The 23,651-nt window shown below is 46.4% G+C and overlaps 1 protein-coding gene across 2 annotated transcripts in view; it reads left to right on the top strand.

Annotated features, from left to right (window-relative positions):
- Positions 1 to 23,651, top strand: part of LOC135400732 (protein prickle-like) — a 239,828-nt gene that overhangs the window by 50,516 nt on the left and 165,661 nt on the right. Inside the window, exon 1 of one of the 2 annotated variants that reach the window (XM_064632605.1) lies at positions 9,072 to 9,328. The exons of the other annotated variant lie outside the window; for it this stretch is intronic. Coding sequence (XP_064488675.1) covers positions 9,266 to 9,328 — 63 coding nt within the window. The 5' untranslated portion in view covers positions 9,072 to 9,265. Of the gene's footprint in view, positions 1 to 9,071; positions 9,329 to 23,651 lie in introns of those variants that run through there. 2 annotated transcript variants of the gene reach the window in all.

Here is a 23,651-nt window from a genome sequence, read left to right as displayed (position 1 = left end):
TCCAGTCTATAAAGGGTTGCGTTGACAGTTCGAAATTTCGTGCGGGCGCCTATTGGAACGCAATAAATGGTGGAGTTAATCAATATGCGTCATTAGCGAGACTTTAGTTCAGTGCGGTCTAGATAACGAGGTGGAAAAGTTTGACGGAAATAGTTGTGACTCCGATGGAGAGATGTAGATGGGGTTTAGACTGGAGAGGAGTGTGACACATAATAAGGCCGTGAGGATAGCTGAACTTTGCGATGCTCTGTCAACGTTCAGCAGCGAGATGAACCACAGGAATACGGTTCAGCTACACAGTCTTTAACGGCAATGCCGCGAAAAATTATGTATTATTGTTAATCCATTGTGCTGTTTGTGGTGCGAACTTGCCGAGACTTAATTCATGTTGTTCATGAGCACCAAAGACATAAATGCCTCAAATACCTCAAGGCTGCACCGGCATAGCAGAATAGTAATCCGTAAGAAAGTCGCACGCGAATCTAGAACAACAAAAACAAATATACTGATGATGATGAATGGGGAAATTCGCCACCTGACTCCTCGCCACCTCACTACCCCAATGCGGACGGGACTGCATGAGATGTAAAATGATAATGAGGTGACGATGGGAGAGAGACATCGGCATCTGCAGGAGGACACAGAATGTGGAGGGGCGTACTAAACGACATAAAGGATACTGGTGTTTTGCAGAAAATCCAAGAAAATCTGCAGGGCGCGACGGTGTTGTACGATTGTCGGTTGAGGGCCAAAGTGAACAGAGCTGCAGTGATTTGCTTCATGCGGTTTCGTAACTTTTCTCGTCGACTCCGGAAGAGGACACAGTCCACGATCACGTGCTTGATATATGCTAGCACGGCGAATGTACACTTCGATTTGTGTAATATACAATATTCGCAGCGAATGTGGCTTTCGATTGTCCTGCAGCGGCTGCACGGCAAGGTCAGATTTAACAGGACGGAGCCGTGAAAACGGAGCGTGTTTCCGGCTACAATGTTACAGTAGGAAATATCACTGCGTCAGAAGCATCTGGACAAACAAGCCGGTGGATGTCAACAACTTCATAGATGATTGAACACCCTGACGGTGTTGCACAGTATTATGAGAAGTGCCTATAGAATTACACCAAGACTAGACGGCTTCCTATTGTTGTTTTTCAGTTGATCCCGATATACGTGTTTGTCTCTCCGATTTGTGTACGTCACAGTCTATGCGGACGTGCTTGCTATTGTTTAAGCGAGTCGTGTAACTTTTTTCTGTTTCCTTAAGACGGGTTCTTAAGACAAGGGTCTTTTTTCTCGTTGGATCTACTTTCCCCCGGAACGTGAACTTAGTGGATCTCTCTCGCGTTGGATCATTCTTCGATAAGCGAAGAAGAACGGGTGAAAGCCGCGGTAAAGAAGGGTTGCTCTCTCGCTTTCCTACATGTACGTGCTTATGGATAAAACCCGACGCACTCTACATTAGGAAATCCGTTGATCGATTCCCTTGTATCGAAACTGGTATCGGGGGGGTCAACGGATGATCTTAATTGTGCTTGCGCCATGGTCGCTGCTGGCGAAACGTCCACGCTCTCCGGCGCCGGGATGGACCAGCGAGGACGTATTAGACACAAAACGAAACAACTGCTTCCCAGCTCTTCTGGTTCTAGTGATTAGCTCCGTATCGTTGACCCCTGCCACGTTACATTCCGCGACAGTCGCTGATAAGAAAACTCATTTGTGCAGTCACCACGTAGGGAGAGCCACTTTGGATGTGCCAACAGGAATTTCTGGCCGGCTCAGCAAATCCAGGGAGAGGATCAGATCATGCAGCAATAAAATATTTTGTTAAAACGAGTGCTACATTGATATCACTTACCATATCATGCGCGCTGACGGTACTGGGGACCTACCGACTTGTTTATGCAAGTAAGTGGTGAATAATAAGATACAGTCCGAAAGAAATGCAACTCTGTATCCAGGTCTACATTTTTGTAGTCCTCTGCCGATGACCTTATGGTTCAGCACAATTTATGCGACACACTCTGATCATTTTACTTGTGGGACGGGAAGTACGTTTAGAACGAGACTGATTAGCAGCACCAGCAGGCACTCACCACACCTATAGGAATGCACGGGATCCTCTCGCATGAAGCCACGCAAACGTCGCGTGTTTTGACATGACTTTGTGACCCAGTGAATAGAGGAGGGGGTGGGGTGATATATTTATTAGGAAAGGTCAGCTAAACGGGGCGTCGGCTTGCTATTCCGCGAAGAAAAAAGAAAAATAAACGAAAGAATAAAATAATGAAAAACAAAAGAATTAGGAAATAAGGGATAAACTCACAAACCGTGAAAGAAGGATAGATTAAAGCAAAAGATGACTTAAAAAAAAAAAAAAAAGACGAGGTTAATGCGTTGAGGGTGAGGGCGTAGCACTGAAGATTGAGATGGCACGACTTAATTTCACAGGCTGTTCATGAGACCTGTGTCGCTCAGGATCGTCAAAACTGCTTTGGTCACAGACCGCTGTGTGGCATGTCGTATATTGGGCGGAGCAGAGTGTCTGTCTGAGACTCTCTGTGTCTGAGACACAGAAAAGTCTGTGTCAGTGTAAAGGATTGATTTATTGGCTGTATTGAATGAATCAGCCCGATTATTCGCACATCTTTTCTTCAAACTGAGTAAAGCGTGACTCCTCGAACCGCAGTGAGCGTGGCCTTAGTGGAGGACGAAGAACACATCCTCTTCAGTTGTCGAAAATACGTTAGCACTCAAAGGGTTTTAGAGGCGAGCTTGTCTCGTGTGGACTCCCGAGCCTTCGACATCGCATGGAACTTCTCAACTACATTTCCATCACTACAAACCGTTCACTGCATGTACACCTGCTTGTATTCACCGAGTGGCTCGGGACTAAACAGCTCTTTTTTTTTCTTTTACATATCAAATCAAATCACCGTATGTATAGGCGCAACGGAGTAGTCAGTCCGACTTTGTCGTGACTGGCATCCCCCTTTTTTCTCTTTATCTTTCTCTTTATCAGCATCGCACGAATGCCATTTCTCCCTTCTTCTTTATCTATCTATCTATCTGTGATTTGTAACACTCAAACCTAATCAAATCACACCGAGGACCATGGGTACGATGCAGTAACCCGACTGACAAACCGAATGAGGTTACTGCCCTCGATAACGTGTACACAGCAACGCAACGCCGTACCACGTCTTGCCAACATTCACCTTTTTAGCCGTCCTCCCGCGCAACCAAAGCAAGACCTACCCAACAATCTCGTCGTTCTCTTACATACCAGTCTCATTACTCTTCACAGTCTGTTACATTCGGTGAAGGACTGCACAAGAATTCCCGGCTATAGTGGAAGGACGGCTGTCGCGAGCTCAATATGGGTTTCGCCCTCGTTTGGCTCGACAAGAGTTCCGTGCATTCCGTCAACGGATTCCTGCGGACGACAAGCACGAGAGTGTCATCGCTCCCGCTCCTTCGCTCTCGTCAGAGAACAATCCAATTCGTTGTTCCGCAGCTGTGTTTCGGCGCCCTTCTTTCGTCCGCGTTTGGAGAATTGGGAGATTTGGTGTCTTTCAAAGGGCGGCACTTTGTTGTCTGCTGGAAATGAAGTCAAGAGATATGCAGCGCTGGTATAGTGACGGGCGTCTGCTCCGGAGGAGCTCATGGGTGTCTGGCGTCCGCTCGTCGCCGACAGTGATGAGACGTATGGTACGGAAGAGTATATAGGCATACCGTACGTGTGTGACGACGCCTGTTTATAGATATAAAACGTGTCTGGGAGATAGCGAAGAGATCCATTAGGGACGTGTCTTGCATGTGGGCTTTTTCTAAGTGAGCGCGTCTGGACAGTCTTTCCTTTAGTAGAGCGTTCTGCATCTTAAAAATTGTTCTAGCTTTCCCGCTTTGAGATAAGCAGGCTTGGGGACCTAGTAATGGGCCTCGTTTGATATCATAAACTTCAGATTTGATATGATATCATAAACTTGAGTGATCATATATATATAGTTGTTCGTTGGTTAATAGTACCCTCGTTTATTTTATTCAGTTATAGGTTAGTGATTTACATGTATGTGTAGTGGCACATCGCCACGAATATGTATTATATGTATCTTCACCATCTTCGTGGATGCAGTGACTAAGATTTCTGGGGGACCATTTATTATTATTTTTTTCTCCTCCATTGAGAATGTTTCTTCTTTCAAGAAGAACTTGAATAGCCGCCCTCCTTGCTGTCCATTATATTTCCCCCCATCCAAGCCAAACCGGCTGTAGCATTCCTGGCTGCGTGAATATCATTTTGCAGCCATCGTTAAGTCACTCGGTAATCAAAATTGTCAGTGGAGCTTCATTGAAACAAACATGCACCTCAGCAAAACAATATAATTACTTCCCCCGGTTTCAAAACACGTTTCACGCACCATCTTGAAGCGACCTCGCCTCCTCTGCCGACATCGCCTACCTCTTGCAACGGAATTCGTATTGCACTAACTGCAGTCCCAACTGCAGACACTTATGTCCATTCTACGAAAGGTCAGTATTGAGGTGATAGCATAGGAAATGTTTCCTTCAAATCCGAGTCGAGAGAGAGACAGAGAAGAAAGAAAAATTGAGACATCTACACTTCCCTAGTGAAGCCGAGCCGAGTTTCCTGTGTGTGAGAGGCCTCGAGTGATTTCTTTTCTCCCAGGAGAACCGGCGTCCACCCTAATGGTCCGCATGGAATGTGTAATGACATCATGAACGCTTTTAATGAGTATTTCACGCGACGGATCACGCTTCTTAATCGTTTCTTAACGGCTTCTTTTCCTAAAAGCGTGAAAATTTATCGCGGGTGTATTGCATAGACGCAACGAAGAAGGGAGAAACGGGGCTCGAAAAGACAAACACATACGGCGCATAGCGCGAGTAGAAAATAATTTTTGGAAGTACGCGCAAGAATACAAATTTCCGCTATTCTGTTAATTATATGGCCATGAACAACCTGCTTATTAAAGCACAATGCATTCTGACGATGAGAGTGATTTACGATAAGACTCTTAAGAGTCATAGGAGTTCAGTCTGGTGCCTCTCTTCTCACCAAGAGCTAGGCAATAGGCGATTTCAGATATTGCCCTTGTGCTCCGAACGGGGGCCCTCCGTCGTTCAAGTCACGCGCATCGCGCATTGCGTCGTGGGAAATGGTTTGCATTCGTGCTTGCCTGCCTGTTGCTCGAAGGAAGGAGGGAAAACCGAAACCGTTTGCGCTCTTCTTCTTCTGTCTGACTCATGAAAACTAAATCCCAAGGTGCACTGCAGCATTCGCAACACGGCGCTCTCTGGCGGGCCATCCGTGCAATTTCTGAAGTCGTCTATTCTTTCTTCCGGACACAGGTGTTCCCGCTTAGAGTCACTAAATAGGGAGCAGGGTAGCGACACTGAGCCGCACCGGCGAGTGACACCGCCATCTTGGGTCCGGCGCGGCTGCGTTGCCTAGCAATGGGACGCTAATCTCCTCCTTCTCCGCCGGAGAACTGCGCGGTTCTCCAAACACACACACGCGCTTTCGTGAATAGAATTTTTATTTCACTCGTTTACGAAATGTTCACAACATGATCAAAAATGATTGATTGATTTATTGATTTGTAAAAGAAAAAAATGGAGATGTTAGTCCCGAGCCACTCGGGACTGGCTACTCCAGGAACGCCTTATTCAGAAAACAAACCTGACGAACACTCGTATATGCCGTTTCCAGTGAGCGAGCGACGCGCGCAACGCACCATTTTCAACATGACCAAACCTGATTGATTGATTGATTGATTTGTAAAAGAAAAAATTGAGATGTTAGTCCCGAGTCACTCGGGACTGGCTACTCCAGGACGCGTTATTCAGAAAAGAAATCTGACTGAACACTCGTATATGCCGTTTCCCGTGAGCGAGCGACGCGCGCAACGCACCATTTTCAACATGACCAAACCTGATTGATTGATTGATTTGTAAAAGAAAAAATGGAGATGTTATAGTCTCGAGTCACTCGGGACTGGCTACTCCAGGACGCGTTATTCAGAAAAGAAACCTGACCGAACACTCGTATATGCCGTTTCCAGTGAGCGAGCGACGCGCACAACGCACCATAAAATGCAGTCTCAGTTTTTTACTGACTCGAACCGATCTTGTCGTACATGCCGTTTCACGATGTCATCTTCTATCGAAGGCGGGGGAATGGGACAATGCGCAGTGCTTGACCGCATCGCCTTTCGGCGTCATCGAAGCGAAAGCGCTACCAGCATAGTCGGTCGAGGAAACAGCTGCTTCATAAATTTTGATTCGCCGGGAGAAGTCGTTTTAGTGCCGGAGACAATTACAAACGAATCCCCGAGTGTGCTGTTCGAATTCTACGTTGGGTTTCATTTTGAAGACGTATAGGGGTGCGTTACCTGTTCTGGGAGCGTTTATTAACGTCGTGTATACATGTTGTAAACACGGCGCTAACTCTTTCTGATGACGTTATGGTCGTTGCAAGCTGTGAGAGAAGAAGTTATTAGAGTTCAGGATCAGTCGGGGTCACGTGTGGTGCTTTATGTTGCACTTGAGATTATTACACGCAAACGATCCGAATGTCTACGTAGTGTTGTGATGGAACACAAATTACATAATATATGTGCACCAGTGTCGCAGGGGAAGAAAAAGGTTTCGCGTCTGCGGTGAAGTGAATAAGCCTTTGTGAAGTGAAGTGAAGCAGTGAAGTGAATAAGTCCGAGTTCGTCCTTCCATACGAACGTCGTAACCTTCTTATACCGATATAGCGCATCGAAATCGAGAAAGAAGAAACCAAAATCAATCATGTAAATAACTCCTTAATGACTTTGTGCAGAGGGGACCTGTGAATGTTACAGCTTGTGCTTTTGCGGTTGTGGCGTCACCGTTAGTAACTTCCGGTTCCTGTTATTCTTACTTCATGCTTAAGTCATTGTAAAACCGAAACCTTCCAGGCAGCACAATGTACTGAAAGTCGAGTGCAGTAGGGATGGACGTGTAGGTGGAAGGCCTTGGACAGACTCGTGAATCTAAGAACATTGATAAGACACATACCGTCCACCCCTATTGCACTTGACTTTCGGTACATTGTGCTGCTTGGGCTTGAACACTGTTCGTTTATCTTGTTTGTCTAAAAAGCCACGACGTCCTGCTGGATGAGATTTTGCAACATCGACGTGTCACTTGCGGCATATCTCTAATCGATTGACAGCTCCATGCTGTCCTCCTCGCGGAATGAAAGACGCCGTTACCTCGACAGCAATATAAAAGGAACGTGATTCATCGGTTGCATCATTCGTGATTTATGCGCAAACGAAACCGTTACACTTTCCCTCTTCTCTCTTTCTCAGGAAACGTGGAGCGGCCTGTCATAGGTCTCCTCAAAACGATTTACCCAATCATCCCGCGAGATCGTTTGAGAAGACCAATGACAGGCCGCTCCGCATTGCCGCGTTGCTTGAGGTCGTTCCTTCTGTATTGCTGTCATGGTAACAACATCTTTAATTCAGCGAGAAGAAATTTTTGCACTTTACAGACCCCGTACAGGCCATCCTATAATCCATTAAAGAGATGGGCAAAGGCGCTACTTCCACCCACATACTCTCGCTCGCCCGACGCCTTCTGCCTTATCTGTTTCGCCTTTCGTCTTTGATATAAGAGAGTAACGGGCGGGACGGCGACCTTTATCACCTATAGGAGCGAAAACAATCGGACCTGGCACTGAGGAACGCAGCCTCGTCTTCGATATATACGTACACGCCCCCCGAAGGTTTTACGCCGTATCAAATAGATTCCTCCTGACGCTGGCAACGAAATAAAAGGGCGGACGAAACGAGTCTCGTAGCAAACATCGTCTCCGTTCTCTTTTATCCCGTTTGTGCTTCGAAAGGAAGTGAAGCAGAAGAGCTTTCCAGAGCAGCCTGTGTATAGGAGAAGGACAGGAAGATAGGACATTCGGCGACGTTCTCCGAATTCCGGCGCGTCTCTCGAACTCTAGGAAGGAAGCGAAACGTGTTGAAGCAAAAAGTGAGCAGATGAGAGTTCGCAAACTCCCCATGCGCGTGGTTCGTGCTGTTTGCCGAACGATTGCGCTCATAAAGGCCCGCAGACTATATGCTGCGACCGCGAAGTGTTTGATGTGTCAACCGTGAAAGTCATTTCGAGAAGTTTTCCGATGCCATGCTGCAGATGGCTGCTTGAATTTCCCCTGACGGAGCCGATAGAAGGTAGGGCCTCGTCCGCACTCTTGCGTCTGAATACGATCCGTCCGTCAGCGTTTCTGTGTGACGGACGCATCGGTTTCCAATTCACGTCCGCGCTTTTGCAACCTCTGTTGTCTCGCGACGTAAACCCCTGATTATACAATTATACTTTTGCGACGATACCTTACGAGAATGTCGTTGTGGTCACCAAGGTCGCCAGATGGCACGAAAAAATAAAAAACATAATTATAATCATTTTCGTCCAATCGCACTGCGACTTACACCCGTTGCGACTTCCACAATTTCCACTGGCTGCCGCCGCAACAGCTGACACATGAAGTTTCGTCACGGAAATTGCGTATGGCAGCCAGTCGTTCTGATTGGACGTGCTTGGAAGGGAGGAGCCATGTGATTGGCAGGTCGCCCCCAGAGTTCAAAAGAAATCGCTAGATGGAGCGGTCAGCTGAACAACTCTTGAAACTCAGGTTGCGCAACCAGAGCTGCGCCGTTCACACGGTGCAACCTGGTGGCACAACTCCGTTGCTCGCAACTAAAGTTGCATCGTGTGAATATGTAGACCTTTACATGCGCTAAGAAGCCATCATTCAGAGCTTCTTAAACATGTCCTTTGCGCTCTAAAGTACAGGTCTGCGTGGCTACGCTGCCCCCCAGTGAAAGCATATACATTGCCTAACCTAACCTGACCCAACCTAACCTAACCTTTCCCTCTTTTTTTTTAAATTAATAAACACATTCCCCTCTCCACAGGCCCAGTTACGTATTACGACATATCGGCGAACATTCGTTCTGCTTTCTCCCTGTCGCGATTCCGAGACAGCGATACGTGGAACGTTGTCCAACACAGGTCCCTTGCGTAGAGATTATGCGGACGGGAAAGAAACCCCTCTGGAAATCACCTGCGCCGTAAAACATTCGCTCCTTCCTTCCCGTGCACCTGGCTCCAGATTTTCGTTGCGGGCACAGTATATCAGGTAGAGGTACATCTTTAACGCCAAGTGAGATCAGCGATGGTGGTGGAGTGAAATGGCGTTGGTGGCGGCGGACTTTGTGCGCATGTCTTGGTCACGTCTTTCCGGAAAGAAGAAGGTAAATGGATTACGTTATCAAGATGAAAGCGGTGCTGTCGTGATGCTCGTTTGAGTAGCCCATTTTTGTTCCAAGTGGTGTTGTGCCTATACTTCAACGTGGCTTATTTATCGTCAACCGTGCGCGAAGAGTATCGCGGTGGATTGGGTCGGATCAGATCGGAATAGGACGCTATGATCACGACAGCTGTGCATGAGCGTATGGTATCAGTATAGGTGAAACAACTTTTAATTGTCAGCTTCACTAAGGTCCACTTGCGGCGTGATAGAGGAGGGTCGCGTTCATCCTGATCTATGTGTCACTGAATGAGTATTCTGTCGCAGTGTCTAACGGCGTGGAGGTACCGAGCCGCGTAGCGATGGAGGGCGCCGAACGGCAGGTAATATAAAGCGGGAATGAAGATAATTTGAATTTACGATCTCGGCAGTGCGAATGAGAGTTTTCTTCGTTCACAGCGCTTCTGACGGCTGTGGGAGGGGGGAAGGGCCTTCACGTTAGCCTGCCCCGGGCACGAACTCGCCTAGCGACGGCTCTGTGTGCGCATGCCTACATTTCAATAATTGCGAAGTGCTTCGAGATGTAATCGTCACCGTACCTCAAAATGGCTGCATGTGGGAAGCTTCAACATTCCATATCTTTTCAATGCGCTGAAATTGCAGTTGGTCCGCGTAATCCGTTTCTTGTGAAATGCGCACGTTAAAGCTTCTACCAATTATTTTAAATGAGTAAAGTGTGCTTTTTTTTAGCTCATTAAAGGGAAAGCGCGCTTCCTGACGTCGTAAGACGGCATTTTTCATTAAGCGAGGAGAAATGTTTGCAATTTAGTGCCCCTTTAACGGAAATGAGCACTCCACATGACGTCTCTGTTTACCTTTCCCGCTAACAGAGAATCCATAAGAGACGAAATACGATCCGAAACGAAATAGCGTCCTGTCACACACTTGGTCTTTGACCACCACAGTGTCTCCTACTCGTGTGAGAAAAAAAAAGAAAAAAAAGCAATGAAAAAAAAACAACAACATCACGCTCTTCCCAAGCCTCCCACTGCCAGAGTCTATGTTTCCTGAATCCGATATCCTCTTCCCGTGGGGGCTCAAGGGGCTACTTCTGACCCAAACCAATCTCCGGAACCAAATGACGTAATTTCCGGAGGCCTTGATGGCGCCTCTCTCCATATACGACGCGCATCTGTCAAGGCAAAGGAAACGAGAGAGGGGGAAAGGCGATCAATTAAGGCGACTCCTATATACAATACCCGTTAAGTTAGCGATTAATATGCCGACCGTGCAAAGCTCCGTGACTCTGTAGAGCTTACTGGTGGTGTCTATATTCCTATCGGTCAAGGTGATCTGCCTTCCTCACAGGACGGAGTCGAAATGCCTTAACAATGACGATAAGGACGAATCGATGAATAACTGCATGGAACCCATTGCTTCGATGCAGACGTGATTTGTGATGTGATAGAGGAAGAAGAAAAAAAGGAGGGGGGGGGGGAGAGATGTGATTTATGTTTGCCAAAGTGCATATTATATCTCCCAGAATGAGGAAAATGTCATCTGCTGTCTGGCTGTGCTGTGTGGTTTTTTTTCCTGGATTTTCCTCAGACGCTTTCAGACATATATGTCGGCACAGTTCCCTTAGAAGTCGGCCTAGGACGCACATTCTCCCAGGGTGTCAGTCGTGACGTTGCCCTCCCCTGTGAGGCCGATAATGGCGAGCCCTTTCAGCACCACCACCACCATCTATCATCCGGCAATTTCTTTACACCAACTTGCTTGGGTTCTGCTTCTGTGTGGTTACGGTGGAAATCGTGCTGTCCTCTTTGTATACATGCGACGCGTTGACCGATTTGTCCGAAGGGTATTTGAAGTTAATTTTTTTTCGCCGCATTTTTTCTGAAATAAGTATTTTTTTAATAACTCGTGTCACTGTTATCAGCACTTGATTTGTCTCACACGTCTCAACAATATAGGGAGTTTTACTACAGTGGACACGCTCTATGAAGACGCATCGATAAAGGAAGCTGTCACATCAAAGAACAGCAATGTGGTTGTCACAAGAAGAGGAATCAAGACGTCCGTATAGGGGAAGAGACCGTTTAATGACACTGACCATATATAAAGAAAATTTATTACATTAACCTGATGATATGTACAGTGTAAGAGGTGAAAACAGTGATATATGACCATATGACGATATGTCCGTACTGAATGCCAGTGATGACTGAGCACGGATCTGGCTCGAATTCGCGTCCGATGTTAGCAGACAAAAGTTCCTTATCTTCCTTTACAGTGGTGTCGGCCATTTCAAACAAATAAGGCGATTGCCTTGTCGTGTTTGCCAAACGGTTTGTTTACCAACAACAAATAAGTAATGATGATGTAGTGCGTACTGTAGTGATAGTGTGTGTTTGTTTACCGCTTGACGTGTCGCCCACGCAAAGTCCTGTAAACATATACAGGGTGTTTCAGTTAAATCCCCGGGCTAAATAATTCGCGAACCGGTGCATCAATTGGAGAACTGCGTATCTCTCTCTCTCTCTATGTAAGTATCTCTGCGATACAAGCTGCGCACCGTGTGAATGAGTTGAGGGCCCTCATTATTTAAATAAAAATTCAAATGAGTTTCGTGAATCGTGACAAACATAACTTCTAAAGCATGGCGCCGTCGACATTAAAATGGGTACTACCCCTTTTGGGACCATCAGTGGCACCATTTAGAGAAAAATCTGCCACCGAAGCCAGTGATTTGTTGCAGTAAGTAATTGGTTTCGGTTTACATATTTTTGTCGCGGCTGATCGCGGTGAAGCGCAAAAAGGACGCTCTTCCGCTCCCTTATCCACCAATGAATTACGTCCTTTTGCGCTTCACCGCAACTTGCCGCGGCAAAAATATGTAAACCGAAACCAATTACTTACTGCAACAAATCACCGGCTGGCATATTTTTCTCTAAATGGTGTCCACTGAAGGCCCCAAAGGGGCTAGTGCCATTTTAATATCGACGGCGCCCTGCTTTAGAAGTTATGCTTTTCACGAAACTCATTTGAATTTTTATTTAAATAATGACCCACTCATTCACACGGTGCGCAGCTTGTAGGTGGTATCGGAGAGATAATTGTACAAAAGAAAGTTCTTCGATTGGTGCTACTGGTTCGCGAATTATTTAGCGCGGGGATTTAACTGAAACACACTGTAGGCTATGGCGAAGCGTAACCTCTATTTCTGTCTACTCTGCGTACAGCAATACCACGCAAGGCTGCACAACATGTGCATGCCGAATAATCCTCGAATAAATAATCTTCAGAGTATAAGTCGATAACATTTTTAACGTCCTCACTATGTTGGTATATGAAACTGTAATCATCGCAAAAAGATCGCACTACGCAATTTTCCCCTGCCCGGTTTTGCTGAGTACCAATGGCTGTTCTGATCTGCATACGCCCTTCCTCTGTATCGCCTTCCCTTCATTTTATTTTCAAAATGTTGATTACGTCGTCGCCTTCTTTGCATAACTGGCTGGGGGTTCGTGGATGGCGCGGCAGATTTTTTTTCCAGACAAGTCGCGCTAGCTTGCCTGCTGTGGGTCTGTTGCTTACTTCTCTGTGCGGAGGACCAATAATGCTGCGTGTTTTTCTGGCTTCCCTGAAGTAATAGGGCGTATAGGACGGAGCAGAATGAAGAGCGTGTCAGCAGCATCGGTGACATAGAGCGTTTGGTGGAAGCATTAGTGGAGGTGTTCGTTGCATATCTACATATGCATATCTAAAAGCCTATAGGCTTTTGCGCGTGCACTTAGAAAGCAGAACTTCACCGCCTGACACCTATATAAGTCATCTATATAAGTCTATATTTCTGTCTGTATAAGTCGTCTTTATAGAGGGGTGCCCCACCGCTAGCTTTGCTACCGGGCCCCCTTGCCAAAGTGTATTTTGGCGTTATGAGGAAATAAAGAAAGAAAGTAAGAGAGAATTGTGAACCCGTGATATGTTACCTCCTCAACCCGCTTTGAAGGTACATTCATTATGAAGGGGAACAGAAAGAACTAGTACGCTGGAAAAGCAAGCTCCGATCGCTGTTTCCCTGCTCTCGGTCTCTATGTTACAAAAGCGTATACGTAATTACTTTTCAATATGGGCGAGCAACCTGAAGAGCGTATCGCTGTATGGATGAAACGAAATGGATATCGCGCTGGGTCGGATTCTGAACGAAACAGTTTCAGAGTTATTATTTTTTAATATCACTGTACTTTCTAATATTCCGTTCTCATATCTCATTTCTCTCTCTCTTTTTTTCTCTTTCTTCTTCTTTTTCATGTGTCGAAAAGTGCGCTGCTGGCCACTTGAGCATTTGACCTTGCAACCACGCTAAGACCGTTTGTCTCTTAGGGGAGAGTGCAGAATTTGGAGAAACTACGTGACCAAGTGTCTGTCCAATCACAAGGCGTCTTCGTAGACCGGCTTAGGTCCATTGAAGGAAACAAGTGTGCCTCAGCCTTGAAATGGTACCTCCCTTTTTTGGTAATGGGACCAATCAATGAATGAAGTCCCTCAACAGGGAATAGAGGAGAGAGGGAAGCTGGAGAGCTGCGTAGGCAGCTGACCTACTTGCACAGCGCATCGGAAAGGGATCCTGAGTCTGTTTTAAAAAATAGGAAGAATATGAACTAGTATATGGTTTGGTTTTGATGGAAGAAAAAATCTGTGTTTTATACCAAGCGCTGCCTTCCTCTCTTGAGCCATTTTAAACACTGAATTATTAATGATCTACTCGCAGGGCTCGAGAACTGCTTCCGGCTCCCACCCTGAACCTTAACATGTCGGGCTTTCGCTGCTGATACAGCCGCAAAGTTCAAATATGACGGAATGTGTTACGGGGACCATGTAAAGATAGACGGATGGCGTATATGCAAATATTATAAGCGATAAAATATTCATAAGACATTAATCCCGTTTTATGCGATTGTAGCCCCAATAATAACATTTTTCAACAAGTTTTCAGAACTTGTGCGTGATTGCTGCGCAGTGTGTGTGTGTCTTCCTTCTACGAGGACTTTTATAGCCGCAGTGGCAAGGGGAAGGGGGTACAAGTGCAGATAGCATTGCTCTCAATCGAATCCTGTGCGTGCTTAAATAAAAATCATTAATTGAATCCGGACGACTCGCTAGTCGCTGCTGTTGATACGGGCTGATAAGATGTGCCCCTCATCCCCGAAGAAAAAAAGTAAAAGTAGGTTAGTTATAAAGTTGATATATCTATATTTATTTTTATTTTTATTTATTCATGTGCAAATGCTGGGCCCTTTCTATATACCTAGAACAGTTAATTTCCATTTTCTTTGGTGCTGACGAAGATTTTTTATACATGTCAGCGCACCCCTATTTCTCTCGGGACGCGCATTACCGGTATATGCGATTTATCTGCTTCCTCACTAAAATTGCTGAAAACCAATTCCTTGCTCAATTTATCGGTGGTTCTTTTTTCCTTGAGACGCGTTTCCACGTCATTCCGTTCATTATCCGAGGCAAGATATCGGAAAAGAAGGAAGAAAAACGAAAACAGAAAAGAACAACGGAAGATTGGGGGAATAAATGGCGCCTACAACCGTCTGCCTGTACGAGGCATGAGCCATGATCCATAGGACCCATAAAATCCCGGAAGAAATGAGTGAATAAACTTGAAGACCCGGCGATACGCCAGGGAAATTCTCACGGCGCGAGGTACATAGCCATCTAACGTTTCCAAAGTCATTGTCGCGTGAAACGCCGCTTTCGAAACTTGGTATAAAGGGTCCCCGGGGAGAATTTTTCGCGGTTGTTCGCTCGTGTCAGGCGTTTTCTTCAGTGGCTGTTTTAAATAAAGACCTGTATATATTATAAACGAGATGGTACTTTTTGTGCGTGAAAGGAACACCATAGCTATTCGTTAGAATTGCGTTTTTCTTCTTCTTCCTCTTCTTTTTAATGTTTAAGGGTAAATGAGGCTCTTGGTTGCAGTTTCTTCTTAGTTGCGGTGAGAGAACAGAGAATGCAATTTTCTACAATGGGGATAATGCGTAATTTTTTGAATCGGCGTAAGTATTCGTGCTTTCATCAAATGCAGCGGTTACGGATACGAATAACTGTTTCAAAGATCCGGGCCGTTATAATTTACATGGTAACTTGTCAGTTACTGCAGCTGTGGGCAGTAATTATTATGTCATGTGGTAATACGCTGTATTCAAATAATTTCACATCAATTACTGTCAGGTCATGTAGCAAAAACATGTTTGTAAGGGGAAATTGGCCAAAAAGCGGCGAAGTAGCCGCTTGACAAGGGCGCAAACTTCAAAAAGGTTACGCTCGAGTGGCGACGGTTTCATAAGGTACAAAGGAAAAGTTACAATGATTTCATGAAATTTGACTCATGCCAATTTGATACGAAATAACAACTTTGCAATCATAACTACCTACAAACTAACAAACGCTTTAGACAGATGATTGTAAATAAATAACGCCCGTAATGCAATTAGAGAAAGATCATTTACTTTTACATCACACGTACTTAAACCACGGGACGAATAAGATATTTTAGCTGATTGCCATAATTAATGCTAGATATGGAGATGTTAAGGTACTATATCTGCAATAGTTTGAAGTATTTATGTTGTTCATAATACTCATTTGCCGAACAATTTGTATATCTGTGTTCAAATGCAGAAAATTGAGGCACTACGCGTATGCTATAAATGCTACCGAGCGTCCGATAGTGACTGAAAGTTCCTATACATAAGCGTCTACTACCTGTTCCGTCAGTAGTTTGCGAGACGGATGTGCAAAGCTCTTAGGTATCTCGACGACACGCATGTCAATGTATCCGTTGCTTCGTGATACCCGTTCGTGTTAAAACACTATCTGCACGAACCTGTTTTATTGAGCCCCCGTGGAGATAGGAGATCTCCTTATTTTCTAATCCCTTTTCTAAGAGTGAACAGACGTGACACTAGAGTGCTTTGAGAAGATGTTCGCGTTAAACCGTAACAGCCCTACGTAAAAAGCGATTGCAGAAACGCTGTCGCGAATAATGGTGTCTCAGAAGTTGCTGATGGACCGATCTTAAACTGTCGCATTCGTGCCAGTTGATTCCGAAACTATCCGTGTATTCACACAGTGACATTCCCCCAGCAGCGGAAGATGCGAAAAACGTCATAGTTTTGTGCTGTCACGTGAAGACACGAGCGCTCAACGTCGTGTCTTCACGTACACTGCTAACCGTGGGGAATATCCTGCTACACAGCCAGAAGATATTCCGTAGCAGACGACAGGAAAACACGCAGACGGTGTCGTCTGCTAAATGTGCAGTGCGCCACTTCCGATATTCCGCACCGTGGGAATGCTCAACATAACACGGTGCGGAATTTCGTCTCTGTGAGCAGTGTTTTCGCGTTTTCTTCCACTAGAATATTCCGTGAGGATGTCGCTCGTGTGAATACACGGTATAGTACCGCTTTATTCCTCGTTCATCACCGACAATAACGCCGAAAATCCGACCCGAATTAGAGGAGTAGGTTCTATGCAATTTGATGAAATGCATGGCAAGAGTAACCCCTTGCGCCGGATGTTGAGAGTGTCCCGGAATTCCCTCTCTGGAAATCGGAGGAAACGTCACTCGGACAAGGCCAACCAGTGAGTGCCCTTTCGCGCGTACGGCCGACACCACCTAGACAGAGAAAGCCTGCTTACTCGTCGACGTGACGTAACGACTAATAGTCGGTCAATCAGGACCGTGTTTTCGACGGCGGCAGCCAATCACGAACGTGCTTTCAGCGGTCGTGGCCATGAAAACGAACCACCGTCGTCTGCGAGTTGTGATTGAACGTCCCCGCGTACTAAATGCGAAAACTTGGAAATAAAGCGCAAAACAGTCTCAGGTCTGCAGGTTCCAGCTGAGCGGCTATCATTTGCGGGTTCTTGAATTCGCAGAACGGTGAGTCGCAGTCGCAGACGAATTCTGACTAATAATGTCCACGTATCGAAGAAGGGAGAGGAGGCAATGAGCAGGCCTTCTGTATCTATGTGGCGTTGGTACAGCTCCAATCAGGGAGCGGCCGGAGAGCCAGGCGGACGAGCAGGCCGGCTTCTGCAGGTTGCGGAGAGTCTCATTGGCTCGTGAAATGTCACTTCTGGGTTATCGTCGGACGTGTTCGTATAGCCAGGACCGTAACACCGTGTTCCACGCGACATGGTGGCGTCGGAACTCACAGGGGTAAGCGAAAGTCGGCGTATTTACGGAGGAGTTTTCACTGAGTATATTGCGGTGCGAACGCGAAGCAGACAAGCTCCGACAGAATCGCCTGCGCTGCGCTCCCATTGGTGCGCCTGGTTTACGTCATCGTGATGTTACTATCGCTGAGGCTTCCTTAGCTGTGGAGGGAGTGCGAATCTTTAAAACTCATTTATTTAATATGTAAGCTATTTTCGTAAGGGAAATTTCACCAAGTAGACTACGATGTGGTGTTGATCGTCACCGTATCGATCTCATACACACGTTTCCGGATGCGATATTGCCTCTAATTAAACACACACACACAAAGATTGTTTGCTCTCCTCATTTTGTTACAGGGGCACCAAAGTTCAAACATTTCTCCTCGCTGAATGAAAGATGCCGTTACCTTGACAGTAATACAAAAGGAACGAGATTCATCCGCTGTGTTTTTTTTTAAATTCTGTGGTAGCGCCACAAAGCAACTGTAGACTCTAAATCCGGCACCTGATATGTACCGCATGAAAGAGGACCCGCAGCTGGGCCAAGCGGTACACATGAGGTACAGTCCTCAACCAGCAGGTACAGTTCGCGACCACTGCGAAATTCAAACGGTACAAGGGCTCCGAGACCCATCCGTACCGGCTAGGTACCTTTTAAGCGCGATCTATTGCAGCTGTATACCTCATGTGTACCGCGTGTTTCCGGCGCATGAGTACGAACGCCTTCTCACGATATCCATGCGCTGCAAAAATATTTCGCGTGATTTCGAATGCCAGTCAATAAATTCCCTTACGCAGCAGTGCCGTAATGGGTGAGCACTATCATTCTGTCAAGAAGTGCAATAACTAGAACCCCCGTGACTGTGAGGAGGGATCGCACGTTTGGGAAGAATGCGTTTCTTGCAACCGCTGCAAATCAGTTTGATTTGAAACGTCGGGGATCGAGGACGAGTCTGCTCGGTCTATCGTTACATGTACCGCATGTGAGGGCGCATGTACCTCTTAATTTTAAGAGGTCCCTTTTTTTAAAAAAATGTACCTCTTGGCCAAGCGCTACTTAACCGTTACATATGCTTTACCTGATTTAGAGTGTAGCCGTGAGTGGCGTACAGACGTGGACATATAGAGAGAGTACAGGAGGAAGGAGTGGGGGACAAGGGGGTTAGTATGCGTCGTGGGCCGACTTCAGGGGCAACTGTGCCGACATGCGTCTGGAAAGTCTTAGCACGCGTCTGAGCTATGACGTTTTTCCGCATCTTCCACTGAAGTGTTCCGGGGAATGTCGTTCTTGTGAATACAGCAGAGTAACACTCGACATATAAAAAGAACTCATTTCATCTGTCTCTCGCAGGCACGCGATCGGCGCAAATGAACATTTTCTCTCGCACACACACCCAATGCGAGATTTCAACTTATTCGGTGCCTGAATGGCTCCGCTCTTGCTTTGTATTTCTAACGCTACTTTGAGGATTAAACCTGAGACTTTCATCCATTGCAGCAGTTGCGTCGTGTACAAACATATACAACGGAACGGATTTTGGAGTGTTTTGGAACGCTTCCTGCGCTGAAAAGAGCTTCTGGTAGTGACAGACTGTTCCAGTTTCGCAGCCTCGCTAACTAGCCTGATATTTTTCCTACGCGAAATTGATTTCGCTGGAGGTGGTTCCAAATTGTCTCGTGCGATTATACTTATAGTTATTTTTTACTGTGCCAACAACGAACTTTTCGATTCAAACATGCTCGCTACTATATTCGAGTTCAAAGTGAGAGCAGTTATCTCGGGTAATCAAGGAGAACTTTATAATATATTCTTATTACACTTAACTCCGGGAATAACCTTCGGCAAACGTATGTACAAGCGGAAATCTATGAACTCTACACTCTAAAAACAGAACTTCACCGCATAGCACGCTGTGCGCCAACCATTGCCACGAATGATAGAGTTACCGCTTGTGATTGGAAGAGAGAGGGGGCGTACGCCTTTTTGTGTCAATTATCATGTATCCAAATTGACACAAAAAGGCGTACGCCCCTTTCCCTCCTCGAATCAGAAGCCATAACCGTGTCATTCGTGGCAAAATATGGTTGGCACAGAGCGCGCTATGCGGGGAAGTTCAGTTTTTAGAGTGTACACTCTTAAAAATGAGGGGGGGGGGGGGAAGGGCGTAATAGCAGGATCGGCTCGCCGTTGTTGGCCACATAGAAGTGGGCGTCGTCACGACTATAGCTCTTACGACTCTTAAAAATGAACACTTATGCTGTTCATAGCTGTCACAGAAAAGGCGTACGCCTCCCATTTTCAACAAATCAGGGCAGATAACGATATCATTCGAGATTACGGTTGGCTAGGAGCATGCTATGCGGTGAAGTTCATTTTTTAGAGTGTATACGGTGCCGCGGTTTTCGTCATCACCACCACCACCACCATTTTTTAGAGTGTAGTGCCACAGCCCCTCGATCGCTCTCCCTGCTTCGCTTGCGGAGCAAAGAGGGGCGATCGAGGGGCCGTGGTAGTGCTATGACTCCTACATTCATAGACTAGTCCTAACAGGGCAAAGAGACGACCAGCGCCCCTTTTTTTTCGACGAAAAAGAAAGAAAGCAACAACAACAACAAAAAAAAAAGTAACGCGAAATTTCGCGAAGAGCTGGGACGATTACCGCAGCTCCGTCCCTCGCTACGCCGCGGTAGTTCGCCTGTGAATACTCCCGCGGCCTCGGCAATTTCTGGGGCGCCCTTTCGGCGACGATTGCGCACGTTATGCGACGGAACGACAGGTGCGCGTGAGAAACCGCACCAACGGCCGCAATTTGCTCCCACCAGGGTCGACGGAGCGCGACCCGAGTTCTCATGGCGAGCGTATAGGATGACGGTTCGAAGAAGGTATACATACGATGTAGTCAGATATGTTAAGTATGTGAGCTTCGAAAGTGACTCCGTAGCCAGCTGTCCGTGTCTCGAAAATGGGCCGCGGATTCCCAGGAGGTGAAAGAGAAAGTACGTGGTGGTGGAACAGCTTTCTTCACGGGAAAGTTGAGACTATTCCGGAACAATCTTTCCTTTGTTTCTTCGCACACCACAAGGAGAGGATTTCATCACATAACACGCCGATGGGCCAGCAAGTGCGCACGACGAATGCCTCCGAATTTGTAAAGAGGGCGGGGCGTACGCCCTTCTGTGTCCCTTATTACTGCGGGTAGGAATGTTCGAACAGCGAAATCGTTCGAATCGTTCGAATGTTCGAAATCATTCCTAATGATCGTTGGCTATATATGAGCGTGTTATGCTGTGAAGTTCTCTTCTCGAAGTGAAACTCATAATTGACGGATAGCCTTAATAACACTAAATATAATCATAAAGTTGGTCAGCTAAGGCCCGATTTCTACAACGTCGATTAACATTAGAACCCAGATCGGCGGTCCCTTAACTTGAATTTAACGCTTAACTCCGCTTCACTATAGGGAGTTATTGTGACTGAAACATTCATCACGTCACCGGCTAACGTTTGTAAAAAAAGAGTTGAGTGTTAACTTCAAGTTCTTTAGCAACCCTCGATCTCGGTTCAAAGTTAACCAGCGTTGGTGAAGCCGGGCATAAGTATCGCCTTACAATATATTAGCAGGAATTCGCAAATGATAGAGCTAAGTTTACTGAAAGCAACTTTGTAAAATTTTGATTTGAAAGATATAGGCGCAATCTGTGGAGTATTATCGAGCCCCTCAACTTATGCATAATCCGCTTCTGTAAATGAAACCACTGAAGAGGTCATTTGGGTGAGCATCCCCGCGTGTCTACACATATACCTCCAATGTACATAAAAATGTACACTGTATACCTTGAATGAATATACCGAGGGTATACTTTGAGTTTTGAGATCCATTTGACCTCACATAAATACCGCACAGGTGCTACGTCTTCGACGCCTAGAAAAATGCGCTCATTATGCGAGTAAACACTGTATCTGTTGCGATTTCGTGATCGGTACAAACTACATAACATGCATCACTTCCAACGTCACGCACCGGGGTAGCTTTGTGATGTGATAGAAAAAGAAAATAAAGGGGGGGGGTGATTTATGTCACGACAAAGTCAGACTGGCTACCCCGGACCACTTAGCCTCAGTTAGGTGATATAAATAAAAATAGAGAGGAAATCCAGTAGTTGGGGGCGGGAGACAGACGTCCCGAAGCTTTGTTAAATGGGTAGCTCCTCCTCATCCCAAGCATCGTGCCTCGTAGTCTGCTCAAATATTGGCAGCAGCAACTCATCCGTACAAAACCGACATCCATTTCCGCCACATGACTACAACATGCATACGAGTTTAACTTCACTCGAATACGGTGAGACGCGCTTCGCTTCTTCATGACCAGCGCAATCCGTCGCGGATCGTCTGGGTATACCTCACGCTGCGGTGATCCCGATTCTCTTTCTCGCATGATGGAACATCCCGCCGAAGAATGCATTGATCCCCAGCTATTCCTCCATCGGAAGCCCCGGGCAACTTCCGCGATGTGCGGTCGGGGCTCCCGTATGTGAGCCGAGCAAAAAGAGTAACCACGTCGATCAGACCGCATTCAAAAAGTCGAGTCTCTTCGTTGACTCCCTCCTCTCTATATATCGTTCTTTCCGAAACGCTGATATGGAAAGTATTCTGGAGCAGACGTATTCTTGTGTGATGAAGTGGGGAGCGGAACATGTGTAATAAGGTTGGGATGAGAGATCACGTGACAAGTGGAGAACGTGTAGAATGTTGGGTTAGGCTGTATACTTCTCGCGCATGTACTTGAGGACATACCGTGAAGTGTAGGTGAGGATTGAAATCGAGGAAGTGTAACTGTTCACGAATTTATTTGTTGGATGTCTTGGCATATTTGATTTGATCGTTCCGGTTGCCGCGAGCAGTGGGGTAAACACCCCAATTATCATCATCAAAATGAATTTGTTCATCGTTTGTTCTTTCCGCACAGTCGACACATGGATTGACTTGAGTTGGAAAAAGAAAAACTTGTCTGAACACACACACACACACATAAATGGCATGATGATGTGGTGGGTCATTCGCCGCCATTATGGCGGTACACTGCCCCATTGCGCTAGTGGAAGGGATGAGAAAGTGATGATGATGAAAAGGTGTCCTATTAGACTTCGTCCACTAGTCGAGTACTGGAGAGGAACTCAGCAACAACTCGTAGGCCTTGCATCTGATGTGAGGGGTTCGACAATGGCTGGAAAATTTTGGCCAAGTCGAACTGGCGTTGATCGACGCGTTGCAGAGCAGTTTCCATGAGGGCGCGCTCGCGATCGTACTGCCCGCAGACCATGATGATTTGATGAAGGTCACCACGCACCCCACACATGGAACAGTGACTGGATGCGCCGACACCTAGGTGGTGTTTGAAAGCAGGTGTAAAAGCCACATTGAGTCTCATGCGGTCTAAGACAGTGGTAAAGGAACGTGACATTCGGCGGGGGAGAGTAAGGGACAATGTAGGGTCAACGGAGTAAAGCAGAGAGTGGGTGGTGATGTCATGTTGCCATTGAGAGTACATCTTGGGACCAGTGAAGCTTGAGACGAGGTAACGGCGATCCCCACGAGACAAGATGATGGGGAAACGCCGGGTGTACTGAAGCGCGCCTGCGGCTGGTTCTGCGTCCTCGTTTCCACTGATGCCCACATGACCCGGGATCAACTTGTCTGAACACACACACACATAAATGGGATGATGATGTAGTGGGTCATTCCCCGCCGTTATGGAGGTACAGTGCCCCATTGCGCTCCTGGAAGGGATGATAAAGTGATGATGATGGAAAGGTGTCCTATTAGAGTTTGTTCATTAATCCAGTGCTTTAGAGGAACTCAGCAACAACTCGTAGGCGTTGCATCAGGCGTGAGGGGTCCGACCATGGCCCGAGAATTTTGGCTAAGTCGAACTGGCGTTGATCGACGCGTTGCAGAGCAGTTTCCATGAGGGCGCGCTCGCGATCGTACTGAAATGAAAACAAACGTTATGGGGGCGGAAAAGTTGATTCTTCATATTGACAACCACGATACCAGGATTCCATCATGATTTCTTTATCGCTAT

Source organism: Ornithodoros turicata, chromosome 7, assembly GCF_037126465.1.
Source record: "Ornithodoros turicata isolate Travis chromosome 7, ASM3712646v1, whole genome shotgun sequence".
Classification (NCBI taxonomy): domain Eukaryota; kingdom Metazoa; phylum Arthropoda; class Arachnida; order Ixodida; family Argasidae; genus Ornithodoros; species Ornithodoros turicata.
This window is presented reverse-complemented; position numbering and strand designations above follow the sequence as displayed.